Here is a 27996-nt window from a genome sequence, read left to right on the forward strand (position 1 = left end):
TGGTAATTTTCTGAACAGCAAGGTGGCACAGTGGATAGAGTGATGGACCTGGAATCAGGAGGACCTGAGTTTAAATGCAACCTCAGGTTCTTAGTAAGTGTGGCTGTGTGGCCCTGGCCAAGTCACTTAACCCAGTTTGCTTCAGTTTTCTCATCTGTAAAATGAGCAGGAGAAGGAAATGGCAAACCAGTCCTGTATCTTTTCCAAGAAAACCTCAAATGGGGTCACAAAGAGTCTGAAACTACACAACAACAATCTCAGAGGGTAGGTCCTTGGTTTGTCTAAATGTCTTCCTGCCAGGTCTAAGTTTTCTCTAAAGTAATATAGATTCCAGGTGGTATAATTTACTCTGTTTTCCAGTATCAAATATGAATTAACTAATTTTTTATGTTGCATCAGATTTTGAAAGAGTAAAATAATTTCAAGAATCCAGAATAACTTCAAGTCTTTTTTATTAAGAAAAATAAATATGTACAATTCTAAAAGTTCTCTGTTTGCTTCTGTCATACTTCTATGCAGTTCGAAGCCTGGCACACAGTATTCCTCCAAAGTCAGCAGGTTTATTACCTGTAGATATCTTCAGAATGAGGTTGGTATTTGTCTAATTGCATCACTCCCTTTCCATACAAGCCTTGCCCTGGATAAATTACCTGAATATTGACTTGCCCTAAAATAAATACTATACACTATAAACTGCTTAAACCTGCCCGTGGTTAATTAGCCTGTTTCTTACTTCATGATGATTCAGTTCTTCATCCTAACCACACCCTGACAAGCCGGACACGGAAAGTGTCACGCAGAGCAGAATAATAAGTACGTTTACATTTAGTGTTACAGAAAGAAAGGGAAAGATTTGTCTTTTCCTTGCCAAAGTCTGTCATCTTTTTAACAAAATATGCTAATACGACAATAATAATTAATAATATATGTATGTAAAAAGAATTGTTTCTGGGTCTAGACAGAGTAGCTTGCCCTTTCTCAATTCACTAAAGGACCCTTTAGTTCTGGACCTATACATGGGGACCAGACTCAGTTCTGGGGAAGCCCTGTCCCTAAAGAGAGAGGTCAGACTCCTTCTTGAACATTTTCTGGCTCTGGAACCCCAGGGGGAAAATCTTTCAAAGCTTAGGTTTCACTCTTATCTAGGATCTCCCAAAAAGGAGAGAGTAATCAAGTTCAGGCATGGGACACTTATTTATTTCTCTTACACAAGAAATTCTCAACACAAAAGACAAGAGTTTTCTTTGCTTAGACTTAAGCACTAACTGTAACATAACTATTGCTATGTTCTCATGGGGTGATGCTATTTAAAACATCAAAACCTGAAGCATTGTGTGGGACTGATGAATTGGCATTTCACCTTGACCTTCACTCTGGACTGTTCAAACACTCCAGGGCCATGGCCATGGGCAAGCCAAGCCAAGTTTAGGATCCTCCTTATACCAGTGGTCATCTCCAAAAACCACAGGAGTAGAGGACCTCCGGAAGCACAGCTGGCACACACTGAGGAGCCAATCAAACTTGACCTCACAGGATGATCCTCTGATTTTAGTGCTTTCCCTCTGGGATAATCTTCAATTTATTCTGTACATATCCTGTTTTTACATTGTGTTTAAATGTCTTCCTTATTAAGCTGTAAGTTCTTTGACAGCAGTTCAGTGCCTAGCACATATTAGATGTTTAATAAACGATTGCCTGCCTGCCTGAAACGTTCATCCAATGGATCACTGCTCAGTCACCTATGTTGAGGAAAGAAAATGAAAGCAGAAGTGATAGCCAGGGCTTTGAGAGTCAGTTTTAGGCTTGCCTTAGTCAACATGTGTACTTCAGTGGCTCACTGCTCCATGGGAATCTTCCCCTATGACTCCAGGTAGAGTTTTTTCAGTTCCAAATCTCTTCCACTCTTCCATGTAGATGAGTAGGCACGGAAAAGACTAGAGGTAAAGCCAAAGAATGAAAGAGATTTGGAACTGAAAAAACTGGGGAGACCTGAACCACAGAGTGTGTGATAGTTATTGGGCAAATAGCCCAATATGGATAATGACTTTTAATTTAGCCTTGAAAATTAAAATCTATACATCTATGGAGTGCACATCATGAGCAAGACTGAGCTCCCAAAGACAGACCCACAGAGCAGGAAATTTAGTCCAAAGCAAAACAAGTGGAGATAAGGATACTGGCTACTTAGCTCTGAGTGTGTCAGCTCTTCACTCTGAAAAGCTGGATATCCAGGGATGTCCATCTTTTACTAAAGAGAACAGAGTCCTCACAGCCTAACGAGTCCTTCAAAGTGGACTTTCTGATTTAACAAAGTGTAATATCAACAAAAGTAGAAGATGTCTCCATCTGATTTCCCACAATGAGGAGTAACAGCTCCCCTTGATAAAAGTCTAAACATCCTTTTGGGAATGGTTCTATCATAGATTTAGAGCTGGAAGGAACCTTGCAATCATGCAATATAATCTCATTGTTACATGAGGAAAAGTGAGGAAACTGAGACCTAGAAAGATTAAGCAATTTGGTCACTTAAGCGGTCACATTGGTAGATGTTAAATAATGGCATAGCCTAGACTTGAACCAGGTTATCTGACTATAAATGCAGCGTTATTTCCAAAACACTGTTGTCTTTACCCAACTTGGTATAGCAACTAGGCACAAAGCAAGTCACTTAATGTTTGCCTTCTTCATAGGAACTGTGTGGGAAGGAATGAGGACCATGAATTTGTCATTTTAGTCATATGCGCACGCTTGGATGGCAACACAAACAGCAGTGTCATCCTGGAATATGGAAAACATATTACAGAGCACAAAATCAGCTGTCTCCTATTAAATATGGAGCTTGCTACTTCTGAAATAAGTGGTTTTAATACAGTGCAAAAGGCAAAAATAAAAAACCAAAAAAAACCCAACAACACTGTAAATTGACAGCAAGTCCAGGACTCAAAAGGCAGAAACTAAATATATTCAGCTCTGTATCAGGAATAATAATTTCTGTTCTGTTCCTGGCTTCACCCTTGAATCACTATAATCCAATTAGGCCTCTCTTCTCTCCTGTAAAATAAGGACCAGAGATTTATAAAATGTTAGAGCTGGAAGAGGATACTACCGATGTGGCTGGCAGGATGATTATGAAGAATCATTAATAAAAAAAGACTGAACAAGCAATAATTGCCATTTAAAATATCCAGATGTGGAAGTGAACTACATAATGTCTGAGCTTGTGACTACATGATGCCATTTTGAAAGATATTCATTTTTTAAAATTCTATTATCCTTTGGGACTGGGAAGGTTTCTCTGCAGGAAGCAAAGTCAACATTGCCTTTTGCAATGTCACTGCAAAAGAAAAAAATTAGAACCAGTTCCAATCATAAACTCCCAGTGTTCATTTTCTGCTGATGTAATTTTCATAGAATTTAGAGCTGAAAGCTACCACCGAGGCCATCTAGCCCAACCCCCTTATTTTACAGAGAGGAAATTAAGGCTTGGAGAGGTTTTGCCCAGTCACACAGCTAGTAAGTACGCAGTAGGGCTGTCATCTGAACCTAGTCCTCTGGGCTCCAATTCCAGGGGTCTTACCATTCCCTACCTAATGTTTCAAGCAAGAAACTGTAATATGTCTGAGATCACTTTTCATCTCTTTTTACTACTTACGGGAGCTGCTGCCTGCTCCCCGCCCCCACACTCACACAGTTCCCAGAAAAAGACAGCAAACAAATCCCACTCCTCCTTCACTACTTGGGGGCAGGGAAAAACATTCTAGCCTCAGAGTCAAAATGTCTTTCATCTAGTCCTGATTCTGCCACTACCTACCTGTGTGCCCTGGGGCAAGCTCTCTCTGGGCCTCAATTTCCTAACCGATAAAACAAGGAGCTTGGAATAGATGACCTTCTAGATTCCTTCTAGCTCTTTCTGTAAAAGCTATTGATTAAAAATCCCAGAGACTCAAACAGAGGCAGCTGGTGATGCAATGGATCTGGAGTCAGGAAAACCTGAGTTGAAATCCAGCCTCAGACACTTACTGGCTGTGTGACCCTGGCCAAGTTACTTAACGGATTTTTGCTTCAATTTCTTCCAACAATAAAATGGGGATAGTAACAGCACCTACCTACCAGAGTGAGAATAAAATGAGATAGTGATAAAGCACCAAGCACTGTGCCTATCCTGTAAATGCTTATGTTCCTCCATTTCCCCTTTTACAAGTGTCTGTATTGTATAACCAACCAAAAACGGTGTATAGAAACACGGAATTTTAGAGATGGAATGGAAGGACCATTGAGATCATCTGCCATGAAACAACAAAATCCTAGTACAGATGCTGATAGAATTTGGGCAAAACCCTTTGTCTACTATACCTATCCTGGTTTCCTTGGCAACAGTTACAGCTCATCCTAAATGCACATCTCCAAAGGTGAAAGGAAAGGAATGGACAAAGCAAGGCAATTTCTTTACTTTCCAGGTCTCTTCCAGCCTGGAATCTTCTTCCCCTTTCCTTAGGCCTCAAAGGATCCCTGGCCTCCTTCAAGACTAAACTCAAACACAGGTTTTCCCAGTTCTCTTCCCCACCCCCACCCCTAATTTCAGGAGCTTTCTCTTCTAAGATTACCTCTATTCTTTTATCTGTCTTCAAAATCCCTACAAAATCCCTAATTAGTATGTCTCCCACACTAGAATGGAAACTTCTTTAGGGCAGGAACTTTTTTTTTAGCTCATTGCTTTGCAAAGAGTGGGCACTTAATAAATCCTTGTTGAATTAACTACCCGGTTCTTCATTCCAGAAATATTATTGTGTTTTCACCTCATTCTAGGGGCTGTGATGGGATTAAAAAAATAGTAACAATTCCTGCACTTAAAATCTATACATCAGTTCTGTTCCTGAAAGTTCACAATGGGGAATGATTGCTTTTCACACTTAAAACTCAATTAGAAACTATATCACGGTATATGTACAAATAAAACTGCTGGGTAACTATTGTTCTGTTTTTCACTGGTTTCTTTGTTTCTCCTTTCGGAAGCGTTCTTTAGGGGCTACCAAAGGGCTGCTGCGTGGATGAAGCACTTCGTAAAATTTAAAATAATTCGATTATTATTATTACGACCACAGCAGGGAAGACCACAGCTCTTTGTCTCGTTTCCCCTGCCAAGTTCATTCAGGCTGCCCACCCGGTACCCACTAGAGACAGTCTTTTCTCCCCTAAGGCTCAGCCCTAGAATGAGAAGGTTGAAGGGTCATCAAATCCAAACCCTTGATTTTAGAGATGAGAAAACTGAGGTCCAAAGAGGAGTTAGGAGGCTTGCGTAAGGTTACACAACAGAACCAGAACCCGGGTCTCCAGAATCTCGGTCCCAACCTTTATGGGCCCGAGGTCCAGGTGAAAGCCTCGCAGGCCCCTTCCCCAGTTGATGATGGTGGTGAGGGAGACGCGGGGAGTGAGGATGCCGCCTCTCACGTTCAGGATCTTCTTCCACCTCTGCCTGAGGTGGATGCATGATAGTAAGGTGTCTTTCTCACCCCACCCCAAAGGTGCGGGTGCCAGACCAGGAAGTGTGCGCGCAGCCTCTGCCCTGCTCTCCCCAGGGGCAGCGCCGCCTACTCCGCGCCGCACCGCCCCCCCTCCCCTGCGGCCAGCTGAAGGTACAGGAGGGCTCGCTCCGGGCACTGCGGCCAGGCGGGGTGAAGGGAGAGGAGAAAGACCAGCGGACCGCGAGGAGGGGGCGGCGGGGCTTTTGCCCTTGGGGCACTCCCCGCCTCCCCACGCGGGCACCTAATGGCGTCCTTGCAGTCCGGGGGGTCGGGGGACGTGGGTTTCTCCGAGACCCTGGACGATCTAGCGTGGAACTACACGTACGGGGCTCAGGGCGGGGGCAACGGCTCCCTCTCCAGCTTTTGGTACAATAGGAACCAGGTAAGGAGCCGAGGCCTCGCCGATCCCCGCCTGGGCAGTCCCCCTCTGCGCCGCCCTCACCTGTGAAGCCCCCCTACCCCCACCTGCCCTCTGTCATCTGGGCAGTCACTCCTCAAACTGCACTGCTCTTGCCACTGTATTCCTTCACCGGCATCTCTCTCACCCGCGTCCGCCTTACCTGCGCAAGCTCCCTCCTATGCCATTCTCACCTGCGAACCCCCTAGCTGGGCTGTCATTTAGCAAGTCATTTTTCCCCTCCACACCGCTCATCTGCACTGCTCTCGACAGTGTTTTCCTTCTCCTGCATCTCCCTCACCTCCGTCTATCTCATCTGTGAAACTCCCACCCGTGGTGCTCTCACTTGGCTAGTTCTCTCACCTGCTGCCTCTGAGTGTCCCCCACCTGTACCCTTCCCACTTGGCCGGCCTCGACCGATGCCCGCCCTCACCTCTGCTATTCCCCAACCCTCAGGAAGGAGCCTCCAGCGAATCACACCCCGCCCCCCACCCCACCCCCAAGCATCTCACACCCTTGTGTGCACAGTGAGCCAGCCATCCCTTCGGGATGCAAACGCTACACCCTGTCTCCTCTCAGGGGCTCCCTCCGCCATCCTCCCACCCCCACCCTTTCCTTTCCACCAACCAGCTTGCTGTGCCTAGGCTGGTTGCCAAATTTCGAAGGAGAAGTGATAAAGTTGGTATAGAGCATCAAGTCTTATAATTTAGGGCTGGAAAAGACAGGAGATTTTATTGCAACGTCCTGGTTTTACAGATGAGGAAATAGAGACCCAAAGAAATAAAATGATTTGCCCAGGATCGCAAAGGAAGTGACCGGCTTAGATTGGAACCTAGTCCTCCTGACTCCTAATCCAGCTCTGTTTCCATTACGATACACTGTTATATAAATATGTATACACATATGCGTATATGATTTTATGTATATGTGTGTATATATATGTATGCAACCCAGAGAGAAACTGATTTCTTCTTTAAAATCAGACAGAATCAACTATGTAGAGTAGTGGATAAGAAGCTGGGCCTGGACAAGACCCAAGTTCAAATTCAGCCTCAAACACTCACTAGTTGTGTATTTACACTGACAAGTCACTTAACCTCAGTTTACCCCAGTTTCTCCTATTTTAAAATGGGAATAAATAATAGTACCTACCTAGCCAGAAGGGTGAGGATCAAATGAGATATTTGTAAATCACTCAGCATAGTGCCTGGCACATAAAAGATGCTTATTCATTGACTGAGGAAATGCTTATTCCCATCCCTAGTTGGTCAATAAGTATTAATTATCATCATTATAAGGTGCTTAATGTATGTTTATTGACCAACCGGGGAAGGGAATAAGCATTTCCCAGCCAGTCAGTGAGTATTAATCACCTATTATATGGTGAGCACTGGAGATTCGAAGGCAAAAGAAAGTCCCTGCCCACAAGGAGCTCACAGTCTAATAGAATACAGAGAGAGAAAGAGAGAGAGAGAACAATCAGACATATATACAAGCAAGTTATGTACAGGATAAATAGGAAATGATTAATGAAGGGAAGTTACTAAAAGAAAAATAAAAGTAATCATTTAGAAAAATGCATGTTGAGAAAGGTCTTTCTCCCATTCCACTTATGGTGGATGTTTAACCAATTATCATTTCTGAAAATGGAAATGACCTGTGGAAGCTCTCCACCATTTTCCCCATGGCCTTGACTTTCCTTGCAAACCCAAGGGTAATTCCAAACCCAACCAGAACTTGGCCTGAAACAACCAATCAAGCTTCTTTCCTCTTTTCAAGTAAATGGGAGGCAAGTAGGACTATAGTTGTGAATCATCCACGTTCCTCGAATGTTAGCACTTGAGTAGGGTTCTAAGACATCAACTAGTCCACGTCTTTACATATCCGTATAAGAAAATTGAAGTTCAGAGAAATTAAATAAAATTACATGTGACCGGGGATATGCTGGAACCAGAAAGGGAGATGATCCTTAAATTTTCAGCATGAATATTTTCATCTCTATACCAACAGGACTTGATTTACTTTTTTGCTGATTGTCTAGACTTAAGAAAGTGTTGATGATAAAGATTAAACTTAAAGTTTAATACATATTTAATGCATTTTTTTCCTAGAGAGATGGTTATTAAATATTTGCAAACAAAACTCCTGCATGTAAGCAAAGGGGGAAAAAAGCCTGACTTTTTACAGGATCATCTGTCTAGAGGTAGAAGGGTCCTTAGAGGTTATCCAGTTTAACATCCATCCTCATTTTACAGATGAAAACACGGAAGCCCAAAAAATTAAGAGCTGGGTTTCCATATCAGGTTCTTGACTTCCAGTCTTAACAGTTCTTTTCAAGTTGGCAGCAGAGTCACTGAGAGAAGCCCATGTGAAAGTGCTGTTACAATGTGGCATTTTCCTATGTTATCTCTCAGCACATTACTTCCTTCTAAGTGGAAACCATCTCCTCTCACGTAGTGGTGAGGCAACTCTTTGAGGCTTTGTCCCCATCTTTTCTTTGGAAAACATTGTCAGCTTTAACAACCCTAGTTTAAGCAAGAGCTAAGTACCTTATTGGAAGAGAAGGGCTTAGAGATTCCCATTTACTCTTGAACTCAGAATGGTGACAGGGCTTGTTTATGTGGCAGTTCTTAACTCCGACAAAAGGAGTCACAGAGAATAGGATCCTGGTTTTGGAACTGGGAAGTATCTTAGAGGACATTTGACAATTGAAGAAACTAACTAAGCCAAAAGGCATTTATTAAGTGCCTACTATGTATCAGGCACTGCACTGGTTACGTTACTTGCTCATGTTAGCAAAGCTAATAATTGTAAGAGGCAGGATCTGAACCCAGGTCTTCCTGACTCCAAGTCTCTATGTCACAATCAGGTGATCTTGATGTTTTCTTCACCAAAGACTAAGAACCACAAAAGAAAATAATGATTATTAAGGTTTGCAAAGCACTATACATATGTTGTCTCATTTTATTCTCACAACAGCCTGGGAATTAAATACTATTTATTATCTCCATTTTACAGATGAAGAAACTGAGGTACAAAGAAGTTAAGTGACTTGCCCAGGGTCCCTCAGCTGATTAAGTACCTGAGTCAGGATTTGAACTCAGGACTTCCCGACCCCCAAGTCCAACATTATCCTCTAGATGAGTTTCTCAGTACGTTCTTTCACTGTTCTGGGGAGTTGCAATAAAACAATATTTAATTCTTTCTATTTTTTTTTTAACCTCAGAGTACCCAACCAGAGAAAGTTTTTCTCTGGCACAATGCTTTAGCATTAAATTTCTCTCACTCTTCTCTGCCTTATTTGCCCCCTCCTCCCAACAGCATTCCCAGTAAGGAGGCCCAGACTACCAAATGTACAAACTAGAGTTAATATCTAAAACAAATAAAAAAGAAAGGTAAATAGACTTTCTGTGTGACCTGAAGGAAAAGACTTCAAGCCTGTATGGCTAAGGGGAGAATAGCAATGCATAACATTCTTGTGGTCTGTAGTCTAGGATGACTGCAAGAACGGTGGTATCAGCCCTGAGTGGCCATCCAACCTTTGCTTGGAGAAAAATGTCCAGTGAGGGAGAACTCACTACCTTGCAAGGCCAGCCCATTCTGCTGCTTGTTGATAAACAGTTTTAGAGTGAATAAACAAAGACTAAATTCAACACTTTTCAGCTTTACTCACGGGCTTCCAGTGGTATCACCTTGCTGATTTCATGGCCCTTTTTGAGAACAGTAACAATCGGGGCGGGGGGGGGGGGGGGGGGGGGGGGAGGGGGGGGTTGATAAGAAAAACTATTATAATCCTTCATTAATGTATTAACTCTTCAAATACATGAAGATGGAAGGATAGGTTGTTGTTGTTCAGTTGTGTCACACTCTTCAAGATCCCGTTTACATGTTTTTTGGCAAAGATACTGGAGTAGTTTGCCATTTCCTTCTCCAGTGGATTAAGGCAAACAGAAGTTAAATGACTTATCCAGAGTCACACAGCTATGTGTGTAAGGCCAGATTTGAACTCGGGTCTTCCTAACTCCAGCCTCAAAGTTCTGTCTGCTGAGCCACCTGGTTGTGCACCTCCTTAATCCTGGAAACAACACCTTTTATAATGCAGCCTTAGGTTGTAATTAGCCTTTGCTGGCAATCTTATTGATCCACATTAAACTTGTAGCCCACTAAAAACACCAGATCTTCTTCTGCCTCTCCTATGTTGTACCCGAGGGTTTATTTTTAAGTTACCCCTATACTTATTAAATTTCATTCCAAACAGTTCAGCATGATGTTCTTGCCTGTTGAAGTATTTTTGGATCCTTTATCTGTTATCTATGAGGCAGCCTAGTATTCTGAGAGAGAAAAAGATACATACTGATTGAATGACCTTGGGTAAATTATTTAACCTCTAAGTGTCCCAAGTAACTCTCTGAGACTATAAATTGCAGAGGGTCTGAGACTATAAATTGCAGAGAAGGTCCAGATCTTGATAAAGACAATTTCTTGACCAGGAAGTTCCTTAGACCAGTGAAATTACAGGACAAGACCCAAAATCCAAAACTATCATACTCTGATCTGTATCTTCCAATAACCACAAGCACTTGGATCATCTGACAATTTTATAAGCATGCTATCTATGCTTTTATACAAATCAGTGAAAAAATATTAAACTATTCAGCATAAATGTATGGAGGAATCCATTTCTACCTGTATCTGACCATCAGTCACTATTCTTTGGATCCAGCAATTCATTTGCAGAAGACAAAGAATTAGAAATCTGTAGATCATAGATTAGGAGCTAGGAGGTATCTTCGAGATCAATTACTCCAACCCTCCAATTCCCATTCTGATACTTGGTGGTTTCAACTGAATAGAATGTATTGAGGGTAGGAACTGTTTTTCAGTTCACCTTCATATCCCCTGCACCTAAAACAATATATTACACATAGGTATTTAATAAATGTTTGTTGACTTGGCTTTGATTGGATAGTGGGGTCAGGATGAGCCTATACAGAGTTGTAGGTAGAGTGCTGGACCTCAGATCAGAAAGATCTGAGTTCCAGTCTAGCCTCAGACAGCCTGTGTGATCCTGGATGAGTCATTTAACCTGTCTGCCTCAGTTTCCTCAACTATACAATGGGGAATATAATACCTCCCTCACAGTTTTGTTGGTGAAAATAGAATGAGATGACATTTGTAAAGTTCTTAGCACAGAGCCCAGCACAAAGTAGGTGTTTGATAAATGTTTATTTCCTTATTCTGTTATGAGAAAATACAATTTGGAATTAAGGATTAAAAAAACTTTCAGACTACACAAATCTGCATATTCTGTATATCAGAGGATAGAGAGAACATAGTAACCAATTATCCAGCATTATCATCTGGCCAGTGAGAAAACTGCGACCTTTCAAGGACAACTGACTTACTTAAGGTCACCCAGGTAATAAACAACAGAATTGGGGCTTTAACCCTAGGTTTTCTGACTCTAGATCCAGTGCTTTTTCTAGGCTGCTGCCTATAAGACTTTCTTCTAAAAGAGAGGAGGGATTTTTAGATGCTATGGGACTATTAAGTGACTGTTCTTCTGAGTCTAACTCCAGGTATGGGTAGCAAGAAAGGCAATCTGAGCCTCCAATACATGATGCCAGTAAGCTGGTGAGATGCTGGTATGAATTGCATAGGTGATCTCAAGGGAAGGATGGGAGAGTGGCTGTTCAGCATGGGCTGAGATGGGATTCTCCTGACTCAATTTCCCCACTGATACCTGGCAGACTTTAAGCCTGACTGAATGCAAGTGGATAATCTAATCCTACCTGGAACTGACATGAAGTTGGGGAGAGGTTGTATCCCTGCAATGTCCTTACTCTTGGTGGCAATTTCCTACGGTCAAAAGATTTGTAAGCTTCATACCAGATCTATTCAATTATAGATTATGGGTAGGGGAACATCTGAGGTTAAGTCTAAAATTAAGCTATTAGGCATAGGGCTTTAGACCAACAACAATAAGTTTGGGTCCTTTAATTCTTAGTAATACTGTGGAGACAATTAGGTCAAGAGCTTGTGAAATTAGCAACATAAATATTATCTGTTTCTCAGTTGACTAATGTTTAAAAAAGAAATTCTTTTGTGGTCCATATTGTAAATGCTTTAAAAAGAAGTATCACCCAACCAAAAGTTGGAATTGCTTTATCTGTTATAAACTGTGTTAAAAATAAATAATAAAAAAAAAAAATAAAAGAGAGGAGGGTCAACTCCAAAGGACTCATGATGAAAAAATGTTATCTACCTCCCAAAGAGAGAGTTGATGACTTCTGGGTACAAATTGAAGTATAATTTTTTCACTTTCTATATTTTTATTACATTTTTTGCAAAACATGGCTAATATGAAAATGTTTTGCATGATTTCACATGTATCATTGATATTATTTGCCTTTTCATTGCATGGACTAGGGACAGGAGAAAAGGAGAGAATTTGGAAATCAGACTTTTAAAAATGAATATTAAAAATAAACAATTCATTGAAAAAATAACAAAAGAATTGAAAAGGGTGATTATTGGCAAGACAATGGAATGAGAAGTCGTCAATCAATAAACATCTATTAAGTGCCTACTATATACATTAAACTCTGGCAAAAGCCAGTCCCTGATCTAAAAAAGCTCCCTCAAAAACGTCAACCCATTTTCCAAAATAAAAAAATAAACACTAAAAAAAGATTCTTTTTTTCTGAAGAGAGAGAACAATTTTTCTCATGGAATCCTTGGTGGAGGTGGGGTGGGGTGTCATTTGCTTTCCTGGCACTTTCCCGGCATTCTTGATTATCTTTGGGGCTTGTTTTTGTTTTTTTACATAGACAGAGATGCTGTGTTATCAATACCACTCCCACATTCTTTGCCAGTATGTTATGAATATTGTTCTTAGAAGGGATTATTTCCCAGACAGTAATTCTTAGGACCTTTTAGCAAGTGACTGATAGAATGTTGTATTAAGCCATGTCTCATCAGGAAAACAGACTGACTTTACCAGTCTGCTATCAAGAATGGGGCACAGTTGAATGAATGAATGAAAAAGGATTTATTAGATGCCTACAGCATACCTTGCCCTGTGCTAGGTGTTAAGAATATAATATATAAAAGTAAGACACCTGCCCTCAAGAAACTTATATTCTAGTAAGGAAAAACAATACATAGAGAAGAATGGTGGCCAGGGAAGCAAGTTTTTGTGTGGAGGATCACAAGGTTGATAAATAGAACCATAGAACAGTTAATTGTTAAGAACCTTTCCAGAAAAGGAGAGTGTATGTGGATCAGGGTAGGAAGTGAGGGCAAGGGAAATTACCTGGGATGAGTGGATGGGAAACTCATCTAGGGAAGGCTTGGTTGTTGTCCTTCATTTTCGAAGAGGACTAAAATGACATTACCATGATAAAGTGAAGTTTCAGTGTGTCCAGCTGTGGCTCATCAGACTAATACAAACTTGGAGAGCTCTACCACAGGTTGGGCACAGATAGTCTGTATGAATATTTGGTGTGGATACTCCAAATTTGCCCATCCTGCATTTACTTTTTGCTGTCTCAATTCTGCTTTGCTCATAGAGCATAGCACCCTTTCCGATGTGGGCACTCCATGCTGAGCAGCCAGTGTCTCCCATGTTGCTTAATATTAAGTGAGCTGATACTCACTTGCCAGTCAAGATAGCTCAGCCTCAGGGCAGAGTTTAAAAACTTCATAGATGAGGGAATCCCTGGAGATCCTATTGGGGAGTGGTAGGGTGAAAAGGTGGCAAGATGTTCAAGGTGGATAGATGTGAAAAATAGTCTAGATTTGGTTAGAAATAGTAGAATAGGTAGATTTGTAATCACCAATCAGGACAGCTCAGCCCTAGAGAGGGCAGAGTTCCAAAGCTGAGTGGATTAATTTGGTGAAGGAGGTCCTATTTAATAAAAACCTGGACTTTGGGTAAAATATCTAACTCAATGTGAGTATGAAATCTATAAGAAATGAAATATCATATGTCAATTAAAAATAAATTTTTAATGGTAATCCTGCTGTTGATTTCCAAAGCAGAAGGAGTGGATTCCTCATCATCTGGCAGGAAGATGGATGAGGAAAAGCAGGGTTGAGGCTACATATTGATCAGAATAGAATGATCCCAGATCAGAATTTTCAAATTGAAGTGGCTTAGTTCTTCCAGAGCATGGTCTCTGGAGGTCATAGGATCATGGGCTTAGAGGTGGAAAGGATTGTTGAGGATACAGATTCCAAACCCCTCATTTTAAAAATAAGGAAACAGAGTAAGAGAGTGGTTAAGAGACTTACGCAGTGTGAAATAGGAATCTTCTTGATTTCAAGTCCAGATCCTAAGGGTATAGCTACTAATGCCCTCCCCTCTTTGATTACTTCCATCTACTTTTACATAGCTAGTTGCCAGGCCTAGAGGCCTGTGTGGTCTACCCAAGTCTTCTTACCTCACCTCCGAGGTCTTCGGTTGGCCAAAACCGGATGCTCATATGAGAGAAAGGACGTTCCAGAGTCGAACAAGGGTTGAGCTTTATTTCAGGGTCTCGGTTACAAGTGCAGGGGGGTCTTCCTTAGGAGGAAGAGGGGGAGATTTCCTAAGGAGGCTAAGATCTTAAGGGATTGGAAGTAGAAGTACAAGCGGGGAGAGAGGGGGAGGGGAGAGAAGAAAGAAGAAAAGCGGAGCCTACTGTCCTCTTGGCTCCTCACGTGCTAAGAGAGCTTTCAGGCTTCCTCAATCCTACTTAACCTTCAGCCGCATAGTTTGCATCTGAATACCGTGCTGTTAGGTAACTAGGTGTGCCCAGATCCGGGACAATCTCGAGGGCGGGGAGATCTCTCTCCCATCACGTTTCTCACGGGAAGAGGCGGAATTACTCGAGATAGCTCGGTTCACCTCGATCCCCTGCCGTTTCCTGGGGGGGGTCTCGTGAGAGCTCTAAGATTTAGAAGCTCCCACCTTTACCCGCCCGAGACTGTCCACACGGAATTGAGCTTCCAATCCCAACAGCTAGTTATTTACTTGTCTCCTCTATCAGAATGTGAGCTCCTCAAAGGCAAAGACTATGTTTTTGCCTTCTTTTTGCATCCTCAGAGTTTAGCACAATGCCTGTTAGTATATGATAAGTGCTTAATAAATGCTTGTTGAGTAACTGACACCAGCAACAGTAGCTAGCCACATGGTATGTCATGACAAGATGATTATTCTTTGAATTTCTAAAGAATTACTGGTTTAAGAATAGCATATATCAACTGTACTCAGTATTGTTCAAATTTGAACCATCATATAAACATGTTTTCATTTTTCATTAATATTCCCAGTATCTGCAAATTGAAAAGGTTGCTTTTTTTTGTTTTTCAGTTGTTGTAGCTAATAAAAATTTAGCCTTTGCTAGTTAGAGAACACCTGAAATGTAGACTTCTATTGATGGGATTTACTCTAGAAAATATTGTGACAGTTGAAACTTGTTTGTTGTGTCTTCCTCCTAAGTTGGAGCCTAACAGCCCAGCAGGACTTGGTTCTTCAGAAAGCTCACTAAAGACCTTCCCCTCTTCTTCCCCTGCCAGGATGTCAACAGCTTTCTGAGTGGTACCAGGCCCAGACTGTGGGAGTCTTTCTCCTATTGTACTTCAGCCTCCATTGTCTGGTTCCCACCAGGCACTAATTGTCTCTTGCCAGACCCTCTCTGACCTCCTAATCTCCATACTGAAAAAGACCAGTTGTGATGAATATTGTGGTCTTGGGACATCTGTGAACCTTTCATGCCCTTAGGAAATGAGGAAGTCATGCCAATATGGCCAGAAACTACCAGGAAGCAGGGAGGGTGGCCCATGAGCTAATCAATCCCTAGAATCACCTTTCTGTGAAAAATGGGGGGAGGAATGGGAGGAGGAGAGGAAGAATACCTAATTCAGGGAGGAGAGGGGAGGGAAGGAGAGAAAGAATACCAATAGATGGTGGTTGTTTCACAGATTATATTTGATCTTGTCTTTTTACCTTGGGTACTTTACAGCCCAATTCCTTGTGTATGCTTACACAGTGGGTACTTAATAACTCTTGTTGGACTGGAATATTGGATTATAATAAAAACCCCCGCGTGGCAAGGGTGAAGGAAGAGAATTTTCAAAGAGTTTGAATTTTTTTTTAAAAAGTAAAAGGTACTAGCCTTTTAGAAGTTAGAGTACACTAAAAAGGAGACTTAAAAGCAATATCCTACTTGAGTAAATCAGGGGCAGTTTATAAATCCAATATGTAGGCGAGCTACTCTTATTATTGTATGGATTTCTTCTGCTATGGCCACCTCTTCTGGGATGATAGAAATCAATAATTGCCCAAAGCAGAAAAAAACCATAACATCTTCAACAAGAACATGCAAATAGAGGAATGGAGAGAGGGTGATGTCTGGTTCTTTCTATTTTCTTTCATCATGCTTCAGCAAAAGCTATTTTTAGAGACCATTTTTTTTGCATTGATCTTGCATTTTCTGTGCCAGGTTTGGCATTAACCAATTTTTTCCCCCAGAAGATTTCTGAATACATTCTTGGGCAACTAAGAAAAGAAAATAAAAGATTATCTAGAAGCAACCCAATCCAAGCTCCTGTTGATCATTAGAATCCCACGATACTTGTTACAGGAATAGATCAGGCAGCCTCCAGTGAATTGGCCGCATTCCAGCATAGCATTTTTATTTCTGCCTACCTGTTAGACTTTTTTGTAGTTAGATTTTCTTTACTTTGCATTCTAGCTAGCTTCTCTTTAGATCTACTTATGTACTGAATTCCAACGCTGGATAATAGTGGGTTTTTTATTCATTTAGTTTCCATATGAAATGTCAGCTCTTTGTTCCAGTAACTTCTTAAAATTTGCTTTGTAAGGAGCTTATCTCCTGAAAGAATGTGGCTTGTTGGGAGATACCAGGGATGAAAGAAAGGCCCAAAACAAATCATCACAGAATCTTGGGATCTTTGAACAGTACGGGTACCTCAGAAGTCACGTAGACCAGCCCATTCTTGGAAGCCAAATCAGAGAAGTTAAAGAATTTCAGAAAACCAGGGGACTAGTTCTTTTATTGTACGAAGAAAATAGCTTCACCAAGGTGAAGTCATTTACCCAGAGTCTGCACAGTTCATTAACGACAGAACCAGAAGAGGGACTCGATGATTCCAACATTCAGACCAGTGCTCATTATTTACATTATAACAGTCAGTAAGTCAATCAGCAGATATGTGTTACGCACTTACTATGTACCAAACATTGTACTTAGCACTGGAAGCACTGCTCTAGGTGCTTTAAAAATGGTACCTTAGGAATTAGGAGTACTGTATGATTCTTGTCTCACCCTTAATTTTGTTCCTTTTCAAACTTTGTCATTTTATCTCAATGCAGCAAAATAGGTTCTTGGCGGCATGCCTTTTACATTTTCCTTGCAGTCCTGAAGAGGCCATCATGAAGGTCATAATATAGATTCTTATTCAGGGCAGTAGAACAGAATGAGGTAGAGGATGGAAGGCTGTCTTTGGAGTCAGAAAGTCTTGGGTTACATGGATGGATGAATGGATGGATGGATGGATGGATGGATGGATGGATGAAATGAATGAATGAAAATCCATTTATTAAGTGCTGACTGTGTGATAAGTACTGTGCTACACACTGGGGATACAACTAGAAAAAACAATATAGTCCCTACTCTCAAGGATCTTATACTCTTATTGAGGGAGACAGCATGGTGATGTCTGATGGTCTCCCATCTCATCAGAAAGGATGTAAAGGCATGTTCCACAACAGTCATGAAGCCTGAGTAAAGGGGCAAAGGAAAAAAGAAGAATTCCCCTGATGTTGGTGGCCCTGTCTGGCTGTTCCCATGAGTTTAGGGACAGCCTCAGGATAGGGGAGTGGAAGAGGGGAGTAGGATGCCTCCCCCCCCCCCCACATACACACACACACACACACACACACACACACACACAAGCTGCATGACCTTGGGCAAAATGTTTAACCTTTCAGTGCCTTAGGCAATACTTTTTAAACTGTATATGGCAAAGAAATTGCTGATCTGTATCAGTAAAGAGATTTTCCACACTGGGAGGGCACTCCCCTATGCTGATAAAATGGCAAGTGTAAGGCTAAAATAATAGAAAAACATTTTAAAAATTTTTTTGAAACTAAGATGGAAACTAAAGTAATGTAGCTAGTACTGAAAATGCTTTCTCTAAAGCAGAGCTGCATTGCAACAAAACTGGCTATAAACATCTTTCTGTAAAAATAAATCTCATCTTCCCAGTGACTTCTATTACAAAATCATAGTTATGTTTCATGGAGGAAAAAACAAAGGTCTGTCAGTATTCTGATTTGAAACTTTTGATGAGGAAGGGGATCTTGTTTCTAGCCTGAGGCATTCTGGACATCATGGTAACCTAACAATGCCATGGCTGCTAAAAAATCTTTGTCTACTTGTCATTTTCCCCCTTCCTTCTATTTCTTTCTCCACGAAAGTCCCACCTGGATGTCTTATCGAGGTATAGATGACCTTCCATTTGTATAGTATACATTCTACTTGTACAACTAGTTATTTCAGTGTTATCTCTGCACCAGAATGTGAGCAGGGTGCAGGGACTACATAGAATGGTGTTTTGCACATGGTGTTTTATTTTGGCTAGCTAATGTAATCTAACTAGTACTGAAAATGCTTTCTCTAGAGTAGAGCTCAGTAAACTCCCTCTTGTGTGGGGGTGGCTTCCTCTTCCCTCTTGGATAAAATACAAGTTTTTCCATTTGGCTTTTAAAGCCCTCCAACCTGCCTTTCCAGCCTTGCTGTAAAGTTGCTCCACAAGCCTCATCTCTGTTCTCCGCACAGCGTACCCCATCTTCCATTTCTGTGTCTTGGCACTGGCGTCCTCTGTGCTTGGAATATACTCCCTTCTTACCTCCCCCTTATGGAATCTATTCAAGATATAGCTCAAACACCTCCTTGTACATACTTCCTAATCCTTTTAGATTATTTAGATTTAAATACTTTTAGAACTTTCCCTCCCTAATTCCCTTGTACTTAAGAATTTAATATTTTCTTCATGTATTTACATATGTGTGTATATGTATGTTTATATATACATACACACACATGTGTATATATGTGTGTGTATGTAAATGTGTATATATGTATAGGTGTGTATATGTATATCCCCTTTCTTATCCCCCCACCAAAAAAATGTAAACTCTTTGAAAACAGGGATTGCTTTATTTTTTTTGTGTTTGTATCCCCAGTGCTTATGTCTACTACCTAACACATAGTAGGCAATTTAAAAAATGCTTGATGATCAACTAAAGAGATCTGTAACCACTCAAAAGAATTATTCACAGAAGAAACAATCTGATGAAAAATGCCTATTGTCCAAATTATAATGCATCATGGGAAGGATAACCTAGAGAGCTTGCCTATTTGTCTATATATAAATGTAAAATATATATAACTTGCATATATAGTTTTATGCATGTATAACATGGCACATGCAATATCATGTATATATGATATATAGTATATGTATCACACATACACACATATATAAATTGTTTTATAAGTATGTAATAGATAGTGCAAATGAATGGGCCCAGAATTAAACAGAAAAAACTAGGTTTATTTATTCTGTTTGTTCCCAGAGGGCTAAGCCAGGGATAGTAGATAGAAATTGCAAAGAGGAACCTTTAGGCTTGATGTCAGACAAAATTTCTTGCCTCAAGTGGTGGTGAGTTCCCTGTTTGTTGGAGGTGTTCAAGGAGATGTTGGAGAAATCTTTGTTGGGTCGATTACAATGGGGGTGGATTCTTTTGGTTTGAGTGCTTTGGACCAGATAGCTCCCGAGGTTCCTCCACGATTTGATGGTTCTTTGAGGGGAGTGAACTAGATGGTCTTCAGGAAACTGGAGAGGTTTGTTTTTTTTCTTTTAGTGATCCCAAACTTTTCCTCGAAACATCAGCCCAACTTTGATGCCAGTATCCTACCAGTGTTGTTATGTGGCTACAATACATGGAACACAACATTCTGTAGAGAATTTAAAATGAGAATCACAGAGGGCAAGGGAGAAGTTTACGGAAGGCATGCGCAGGTTGAAATATGTAAGAAATAAAAACGTCCAAGAAGAACAGAAGGAAAGAATGTTATCTTTATGATTGGCTGGTCACATCGCAAAGACATGAGTTAAAAGGGAGATGATCCACGTGCTCACTGGCATTTTGTATGATGTCAGGAAGAAATAAAGAAGGCTTCCAGCACATCAAGTGGACCCCTTCCCTCCCCCTCCCCCTACCACAGCAGACTTTTGATGAGGACATGAGCAAGAGTCTTTCAGAGTGAGCAGGAAAGGATGGGTTGTAATCTGCATCATTGGAGAGAATATTCACACCATTGAAATCGCAGATCATTTTAATCTTTGCTTATGGTAGCAACTTAGTGTTATTGATGAGAGTTACTCATGAATCATTCAACCAGCAGTTACTGAGCTCCTCCCATGTTCCACCTACTAGACAAGCACATGTCAGGCATATTATAGTGGGGATTCATTTTGTGTGTGGGTTGGAATAGATAGTCTTGGACTAGGTCCTTCTCAGTTGCTTTGATCCTATAATAACCACACAGTAATTAATACAAAAGGGCATAGTATTTCTCTTATAAATATTTTTAACAAAATGTAATGGGAAAAAATCCATGAGTAGAAAAGGAATCTAGCCATTTTTTATCCTAGATTTTGAGTGAGAAAGATAACCTTTCCAAAGACTATCCCCTTTAAAAAGTGAAAAAAGACAAAGTTAGTGGCTCATTTGCTTATTAACCTATATTCTAGGCAGTGTATCAGGTATGAGGTATATTAGAAATAAGATCTAAAAAGTCTTCCATTCCTGAATTTCCATCCTTATCTTACATTACTCTCCTCTACATTGTCATGTCCTAGTTGACATAGTTCCTTCTGGGCAGAGAACCCATTTGAGCTCCACAGGTGGAATTGGGGTGGGGGGGTATGGTGCTTCATTTGGCATCAAGACCTAGAGGGAGTTTTCCCACAAAACCAGTGGGTGGAGGCAGAAAATTTGTCAATACAAGGACATGAGTCCAAATCACTGGAACTTAACCAACACATCCAGAATGTAAGAGAAGCCTGTCCCTTTGGCTCACACAGAGTGTTTTTGTGAAAAAAATATCCTTGAGGGCTTAAACAAAGTCTCTATCCAAGTACAAGGTCAACATAAAGATACACAGAATAGGATCACAAAACCAGGGCTTGCTGAGGTTGGTGTCCAAGGATACTGGAAGGCTTTTATGACCTTGGATGTGGCCATCCACCCCCATAAAGAAGAGAGAATGGTTTTGAAGATGTCAAGGAAAAAGCTATTTCTAACCTTGTGACAAATTTAGCCTGCCAAACCCTTCTTTGCTCATTGTGTTCGAATTTGCTGGACAAGAGCTTAGCTCACAGCTTCCCCAGCAATTCACAGGGATCACACAGCCACATGAGAACAGCACCCTACAATAGGGATGATAGACCTGCTGAACTGCATCACCCTGATGCAAGGTTTCACTTGCCTTGATATCTGTGCCTCCTTCCAAGAGAATTAGCTCCACTGCTACGATAGAGTAGGTAGGCTTGACAAACACAAGGCAAGATATTCTCTACTTATTCCCTATCTGTTTCCTTCAAACTTTGTATCTTCCCCCCATTCCACCCACCAAACCACCCAACGTAACCAAAAAAAGGAGAGCTAATTCTGTGGTATACTGGCATTACTACTAGAATTCACAGTCTTTGGCTACTGGGATCCTATGATCTCTTTCAGACATACCCAAGAATGATTCAGAAGAATATTGTCAGGGACATGGCTGTTTCTGGTTATGTGACTTTATGCTCTATCTTTTCAACACTTCAGGCATCACACAGCCCAGCATAGCACATTAAGACCTTTCTAGGGACACACACAACATGGGAGAACAAGCACATTAGGGAAATCACTCAGAAAAAACAGACCCCTGAAATCACTATTTCTCCACACAGAAATCTTACCATGTGGCCCTCCTTCCAAAAGAATTTGTGGCAGCTGGGCAGCTGTAGAGTGGGCCAGCCTCACAAATACCAGCCTAGACAGTCTTTGCTTCTCCCTGAAGAGAGAATGAATTCCTCAAAAGATGTTGCTCTCAGCTGCTGTTTGCTTTCCCCATAGCTCTGGTATTTTGGATTTCTTACTGTTAGAAATAAGTACTATGCTTCCCTCATCTTCTGACTGGCTAGTTACCCTTTTGATGAGCCACAGCTATCATTACAAGCGTTGGTAGATGTGTGCCACACTCCAGCCAAACTAGACCATGTGCCACCCCTTGTAAATGTCTGAGGAATTCCTGGATCCATGCCTTTGTTCAGTCTGTTGTTTATCTGTGGAACATCCTCATCCTCTCCCTCCCCTTCACCCTTCTACTGACCAAATTCTGTCTTTAAAAATTCCATCCATCTTTTGAGGTCCATGTAAAAATGCCACCTTTTGTATGAAGTCTTAAGTGGTTTGGTCATCCTCTACAGTTAGAAATTTTCATTTTTTCCCTCTAGTCTTACAGAACACTTTATCCCTTTCTTATGTTCCATGCTATAGTAATTGAAACTTATTTTATATTTCTTATACAGTGTTCTATTGCACAAAAATTTTCCCTTAGTGTCTCGTTGTGCCTTGACAATCATCTTGGAATCTTAGAGGCATTACCACAACTTCTGATAGATACAACCAAGATCAAAAGTCTTTAAGTAGGGCCCAGTGATGGACTCTGTGTCTGCTGTCTAAGGACCGATCTCACTAAGCTCCGAGAGGCTCATCTCAAGGTTGACCACAGCATCTTTTGGCCATAGCAACTCTCAAAGATTGTCTCCTAAATCATAAAGGAGTTGTGATCTGCCTAGAGGAGGGACAAAATCATAGATACTTGAGGTTTTGTAGTATGGAATATATACCATTCTGTATTCTCCCTGCTACATTGTAAGCTCCAAGAGGGCAGGGACTATAGGACCATCATGAAGTAAAGGCTGTGAAGGGACCTAAGAAATCAAATATGACTCTCTAGTCTGGGGGAAATAACATCACTGGAGTGAGTTCTGGTACAAATCTGAGTTGATTTGGCTCAGGATAAGTAACTCAAATATGCCTTATCCCTCTGTCACTAGATTAGCCCCAGTGATCCCTGCATTGACCACCAAGCAGAACAAAGGAGTAAACAGCTGTTTTCCTGCCTCTGTGAATTTTACCCAGCTACCATACAGGGATCAGTGACCAAAACAATTTTACCTCTCCCGTTATGAAGGGTATAATGATTATGGCTTCATTCAGCAGCCCTGAATGCTTGGAGTGAATAAGGGAAGCAGCACACCTATACAGCCATCACAGAGTCATACTTTCCTGAATAATACGCAAGTGGTATATAAGAAGACTTTTTGCCTAGAAAGGAACACTAGACTGTAATCATATCATTGTGTTACCTTGTAGTTCACGTTGGTAAATGCATTTTTTTGAGCCTTGTAACAATGGCACATTGCGCTTTGATTGGGATATAGGCCATTCCCATAAGATGAGAACTTTTAGGGGCATTAGCACATTGTTGGTAGATCTGTGATTTGGTACAACCATTTTGGAAAGCAATTTGGAACTATGCAAAAAGGTGATTAAAATATTTATACCTTTTCACCAAAGACCCCAATGCTGGATTTATACCCCAAGGAAGCCATTAATGAGAAGAAAGGCTCCATTTACACCAAAATCGTTCTAGCAGCACTTTTTGTGATAGCCAAGAAATGAAACAAAGTAGATGCCCATCATTTGGAAAGTGGCTGAACAAACTGTGGTACAGGAATATAATGGTATTGTAAGTGACCATGCTATAAGAATGGATGAATGTGATGAATATGGACAAACATAAAAAGACCTACACAAACTGATGCTGAGTTAAGTAAGCAGGGTGCAAGAAGACTATATACACAGTTATTACAAGACAAACAGAAATAACATTAAGAAACATCAAAAATGAATGTTGTAAAATTATAAAAAAAAAAATAAACCTGGCTCAAAAGAAGAGATATGAGAAGATACACCCACCCCCTTTACAAAGATGGGATGTCAATAGATATTGTACATTACACATATTTTCAGGCCTTTTTGATGTATTCATTGGTTATGCTGATTTCTTTCATTTTTTTGTTTTCTTCTTTTGTCTTTAAAAATACTATTTGTTATATGGAATTGCTTTCTGGGAGGGAGAAGGGGAAGAATACTGGGAAAAATTATAGTATTATAATTTAAAATTTATAAATGTTTTATTTAAATTTAAAAATGTATTTTAAAAAACTCAACCAGAATGAATATATGTAGGAATATTAGAAATTTCTAATTGTACTGAAAATTACTAGCTAGCTGGTGCGGTGACTAGAGTGCTAGACTTGGAGTCAGGAAGACTTGAATTCAAATCTGGATCAGACACTTACTAGTTTTGTAACCTTGGGCAAGTCACTTAACCTCTGCCTACCTCCATTTCCTCCTCTGTAGAATGGGGATAATAATAACACCCATCTCCCAGGGTTATTGTGAAGATAAAATGATTTAATATTTGTAAATTGCTTTGAAAACATTAAAGCACTGTATAATTGATACCTATTATTACTAATATTGTCTAGATCTGTGGTATCATTGGTTTAGGAAACTTCTGTGCAGATGGGCAGTTTCTTTATAACTGAGAAGTGCAGGGGGAACTAAGAGATTAAGTGCTTTGTCTCAGGACAGAAGTCAGGGCAGGAAGTAAACTCAGGGCTTCTTGAGTTTCAGGATAGCTCTCTACATACCACATTACTTGACCTCTCTTTCCCCTGGGCATGAAAAATGCTTTTTAATTTTATATTTCATTTCATTTATCTTGTTTTAAATTTAATAAAAAAAATTTTTAAGTCTGTGGATGCTCCTCTGCCACCCATGAAGATTGTAAATGCTTATTCCTTTTATGTCTTAAGTAGTGGTTTTGATGAGTTGCTGTGGCTGAAAATAAAATTATCTGACAGTCAGGCATTGGGTGATAAGCATCTTTGCTGCAATCAAGCAAGACATTGGCTTACTTCAAAGAAACTTTTTTCTTAAGGTAAATATTTAGCTTCTGTGATATAGAAAGGTAAGGCATCATAGTAGATTGGATGGGATGCAGCGAAATGGACACATTTATTATTTTTAGCCAATACAGAAAGTTCTGTCTTTGATTTTTCTTTTCCTTGTCTTCCCCTCAAAATTTCATCCTAGTCCTACATTCTCCAGTTCTTATACTGGCATCGCCATGCTCTCAGGCAGACTCAAGGCCTCAAAGACATCTTTGACCCTTTTCCTCTCCCTCACCACTCATTTTCAACCAATCAGTCAGTCATCAGGCATTTTTTTAAGCACTTACTACATGCTAGGCCCTGTACTAAGAAGATTTGGGGTACAGTGAAACAGCCCTTGCCCTCAGGGTCTGTGGACAAGGATGTATGTAAAACTTTCATGGTGTGGAGGTAATTTGGAGAGGGAGTGAATAAACAGTTGGCAGGGACCAGGAAAAGCTTCATATAGAAAGTGAATCAGTCAGTTTCCAAATCCTGCCAGTTCTTCTTCCTCTTAATTTCTATTAGCCTCCCCTTCTCAGCTCCCACCTCAGTCACCTTGCTCAGATCCTCACCTTTTCTCACCAAGTTGTTGTTAGATGTTAACCTGATCTCCTTGCCTCCAGTCTCTACCACCTCCAGTTCATCCTTAACTGTTGAGTAGACCATTTTCCTAGTGTACTGTTTGGATTGTATCATTTCTTTATTCAAAAAACTTTTATTGACTTCTTTTTACCTACTAAGCAAAATGTAAAGCATTGATATTATAATTCAAAAAGATACCCTTCTCCTAGCTTCTTGGTAGTGGCACCTCCACCACCCTCCCCATTCTGTAGGCTCCCAGACTGCACTTTGCACCTAATAGATGCTGAATAAATGTTTGTTTGATTGGACTGGATTCAAAGTCCTTCCCAATCTAACTCTAACCTGCCATTCCATTTCATATAACAATGTTCTAGCTAAACTGGATTATTCTGTCTCTTGTTATCCTGTCTTATTCCCTCTATGAGTCTTTGCTTATACATTTCCCCAACTCTGGAACAGAGTCCAATAAACGTTGTCCAATAAACTCTCCATCCCCATCTGTTTTAATTCATCGTCTAATTAAGCAGCTCTTCCTCTTTCTGTCTCTGGTTAAAATCTTCTTATCTATCCCAAAAGCAATTTTATCCTGTCTTTGAGAGGTAGCCAGATGGTGGATTGGAGAGAACACTTAACCTGGAGTCAGGAAGACTTGAGTTCTAATCTGGCCTCCGATAATTACTAGCTCTGTGATGCAAGGCAAGTCACTTAGCCTACCTCAGTTTCTTCATCTATAAAATGGGGATAATAATAATCCCTACCTCCCAGAAGGTGTTGTGAGATCAGATGAAATAACATTTGTAAAGCACTTAACACAGTGCCTGCCAGATAGTAGACAATAAATACTTATTCCCACTATTGTGCTATAAGCAATGATAAGCAGGTGGATTTCAGAAAAACCTGGACTTACATGAACTGATGCTGAGTGAACAGAACCAGGAGAGCATTGTACACGGTAACAGCAACATTATATGATGACCAACCCTGATAAACTTGGCTCTTTGCAGTAATACGATGATCTAAGACAATTCCAAAAGACTCCCAAAGGAAAATGCTGTCCATTTATGAGAACCATAGAGTCTGAATGCAAATCAAAGTATACTATTTTTCACTCGTTTGTGTTTTTCTTTCTTGTGGTTTTCCCCTTTTGTTCCGATTCTTTTTTTACAACATGACTAATGTGGGAATATGTTTAATATGATTGAACGTGTATAGACCATATCAAATTGCTTGCTGTCTTGGAGATGGGAGGAGGAGAGGGAGAAAAATTAGGAATCAAAATCTTATAAAAATGAATGTTAAAAACTAAAATAAATAAATTTTTAAAAATAATTTGAAAAATGCTTATTCTCTTCCCGTTGTGTCCCCAGACTTAGCACAGTGCCTGGCACATAGATATTTGCCGACTTGCTAGGCACTCAGGAGACAAACACAAAACAGTCCCTGTCATCAAAGAGCTTATGAACTTTCAGTATAAACAACATATACATGAAACAGTAGGTTATTATTGTTGTTGTTATTCCGAACTTTAAAGTAAAATCTGGTCTATACTCAGACCAGCGTGATTGTTTAGACAGCTAGGTCATGCAGCAGATAGAGTGCTGGATTTGGTGTCAGAAAGACCTGAGTTCAAATCCTGTTTCAGACTTTAATAGCTGTGTGACCCTGGGCAAGTCACTTAACCTCTCTCAGCTTAGTTTTCTCATTTGTAAATCAGGGCTTATAATCACACCTCTTTCACTGGGTTGTTGTAATTGAGATAACTGATTTAAAGTACTTTGCAAACCTTTAGGCACTAAATAAATTCTAGCTGCTGTCATTATTACTATTTAGTGAATATCTTAGTTATTTCAAACAAAAAAAATACAATTTATTTCTGGAAAAGAAAGCAGGAATCAAGACTGTTGCAAAGTATTTACATTGGTATCAATGTGAAACAATTATGCTCCAAATTTGCTGCCATTATTATCAATTGTGCACCAGCATTGGAATAAGGGTATGCAGCAGAATCTGGACAGGTCTCTGTAGCTGTCAGATAACATCTTTCTCTTTTGCCACCATGTACTAGGTTAGGAGAGAGGTTTGAATGAAAGAAGGGGCATCAGATGCCTTGTAACTCCCCTCTGTCCTTTATGTATTCCCCACTTACAACCCACAGGCACCTAATGTGCTTGAAATAAACTATTTAAAATTAAAGCTGATTTTAAAATATGCATGAAGTGAATGGGTAACTAGATCAGGTGCCTTTGGGTCTAGAACTTAGGGGTCTCAATAAATTACACTATTTTATCCTTCTATTTCACTGAATGTGAACTATGATGAGTTGTAGACTAGATAAAGATTATGTATGCATTTATTCTTTCA

General features: G+C 40.4%; 1 protein-coding gene across 2 annotated transcripts in view; it reads left to right on the forward strand.

The window, feature by feature from the left end:
* The first annotated feature begins 5457 nt into the window (after positions 1–5457).
* Positions 5458–27996, forward strand: part of NIPAL2 (NIPA like domain containing 2) — a 138920-nt gene continuing 116381 nt past the window's right edge. For both annotated transcript variants that reach the window (XM_072603427.1, XM_072603428.1), the window contains exon 1: positions 5458–5904. In XM_072603427.1, coding sequence (XP_072459528.1) covers positions 5767–5904 — 138 coding nt within the window. In that variant the 5' untranslated portion in view covers positions 5458–5766. The remainder of the gene's footprint in view (positions 5905–27996) is intronic.

Source organism: Notamacropus eugenii, chromosome 4 (genome assembly GCF_028372415.1).
Source record: "Notamacropus eugenii isolate mMacEug1 chromosome 4, mMacEug1.pri_v2, whole genome shotgun sequence".
Lineage (NCBI taxonomy): Eukaryota > Metazoa > Chordata > Mammalia > Diprotodontia > Macropodidae > Notamacropus > Notamacropus eugenii.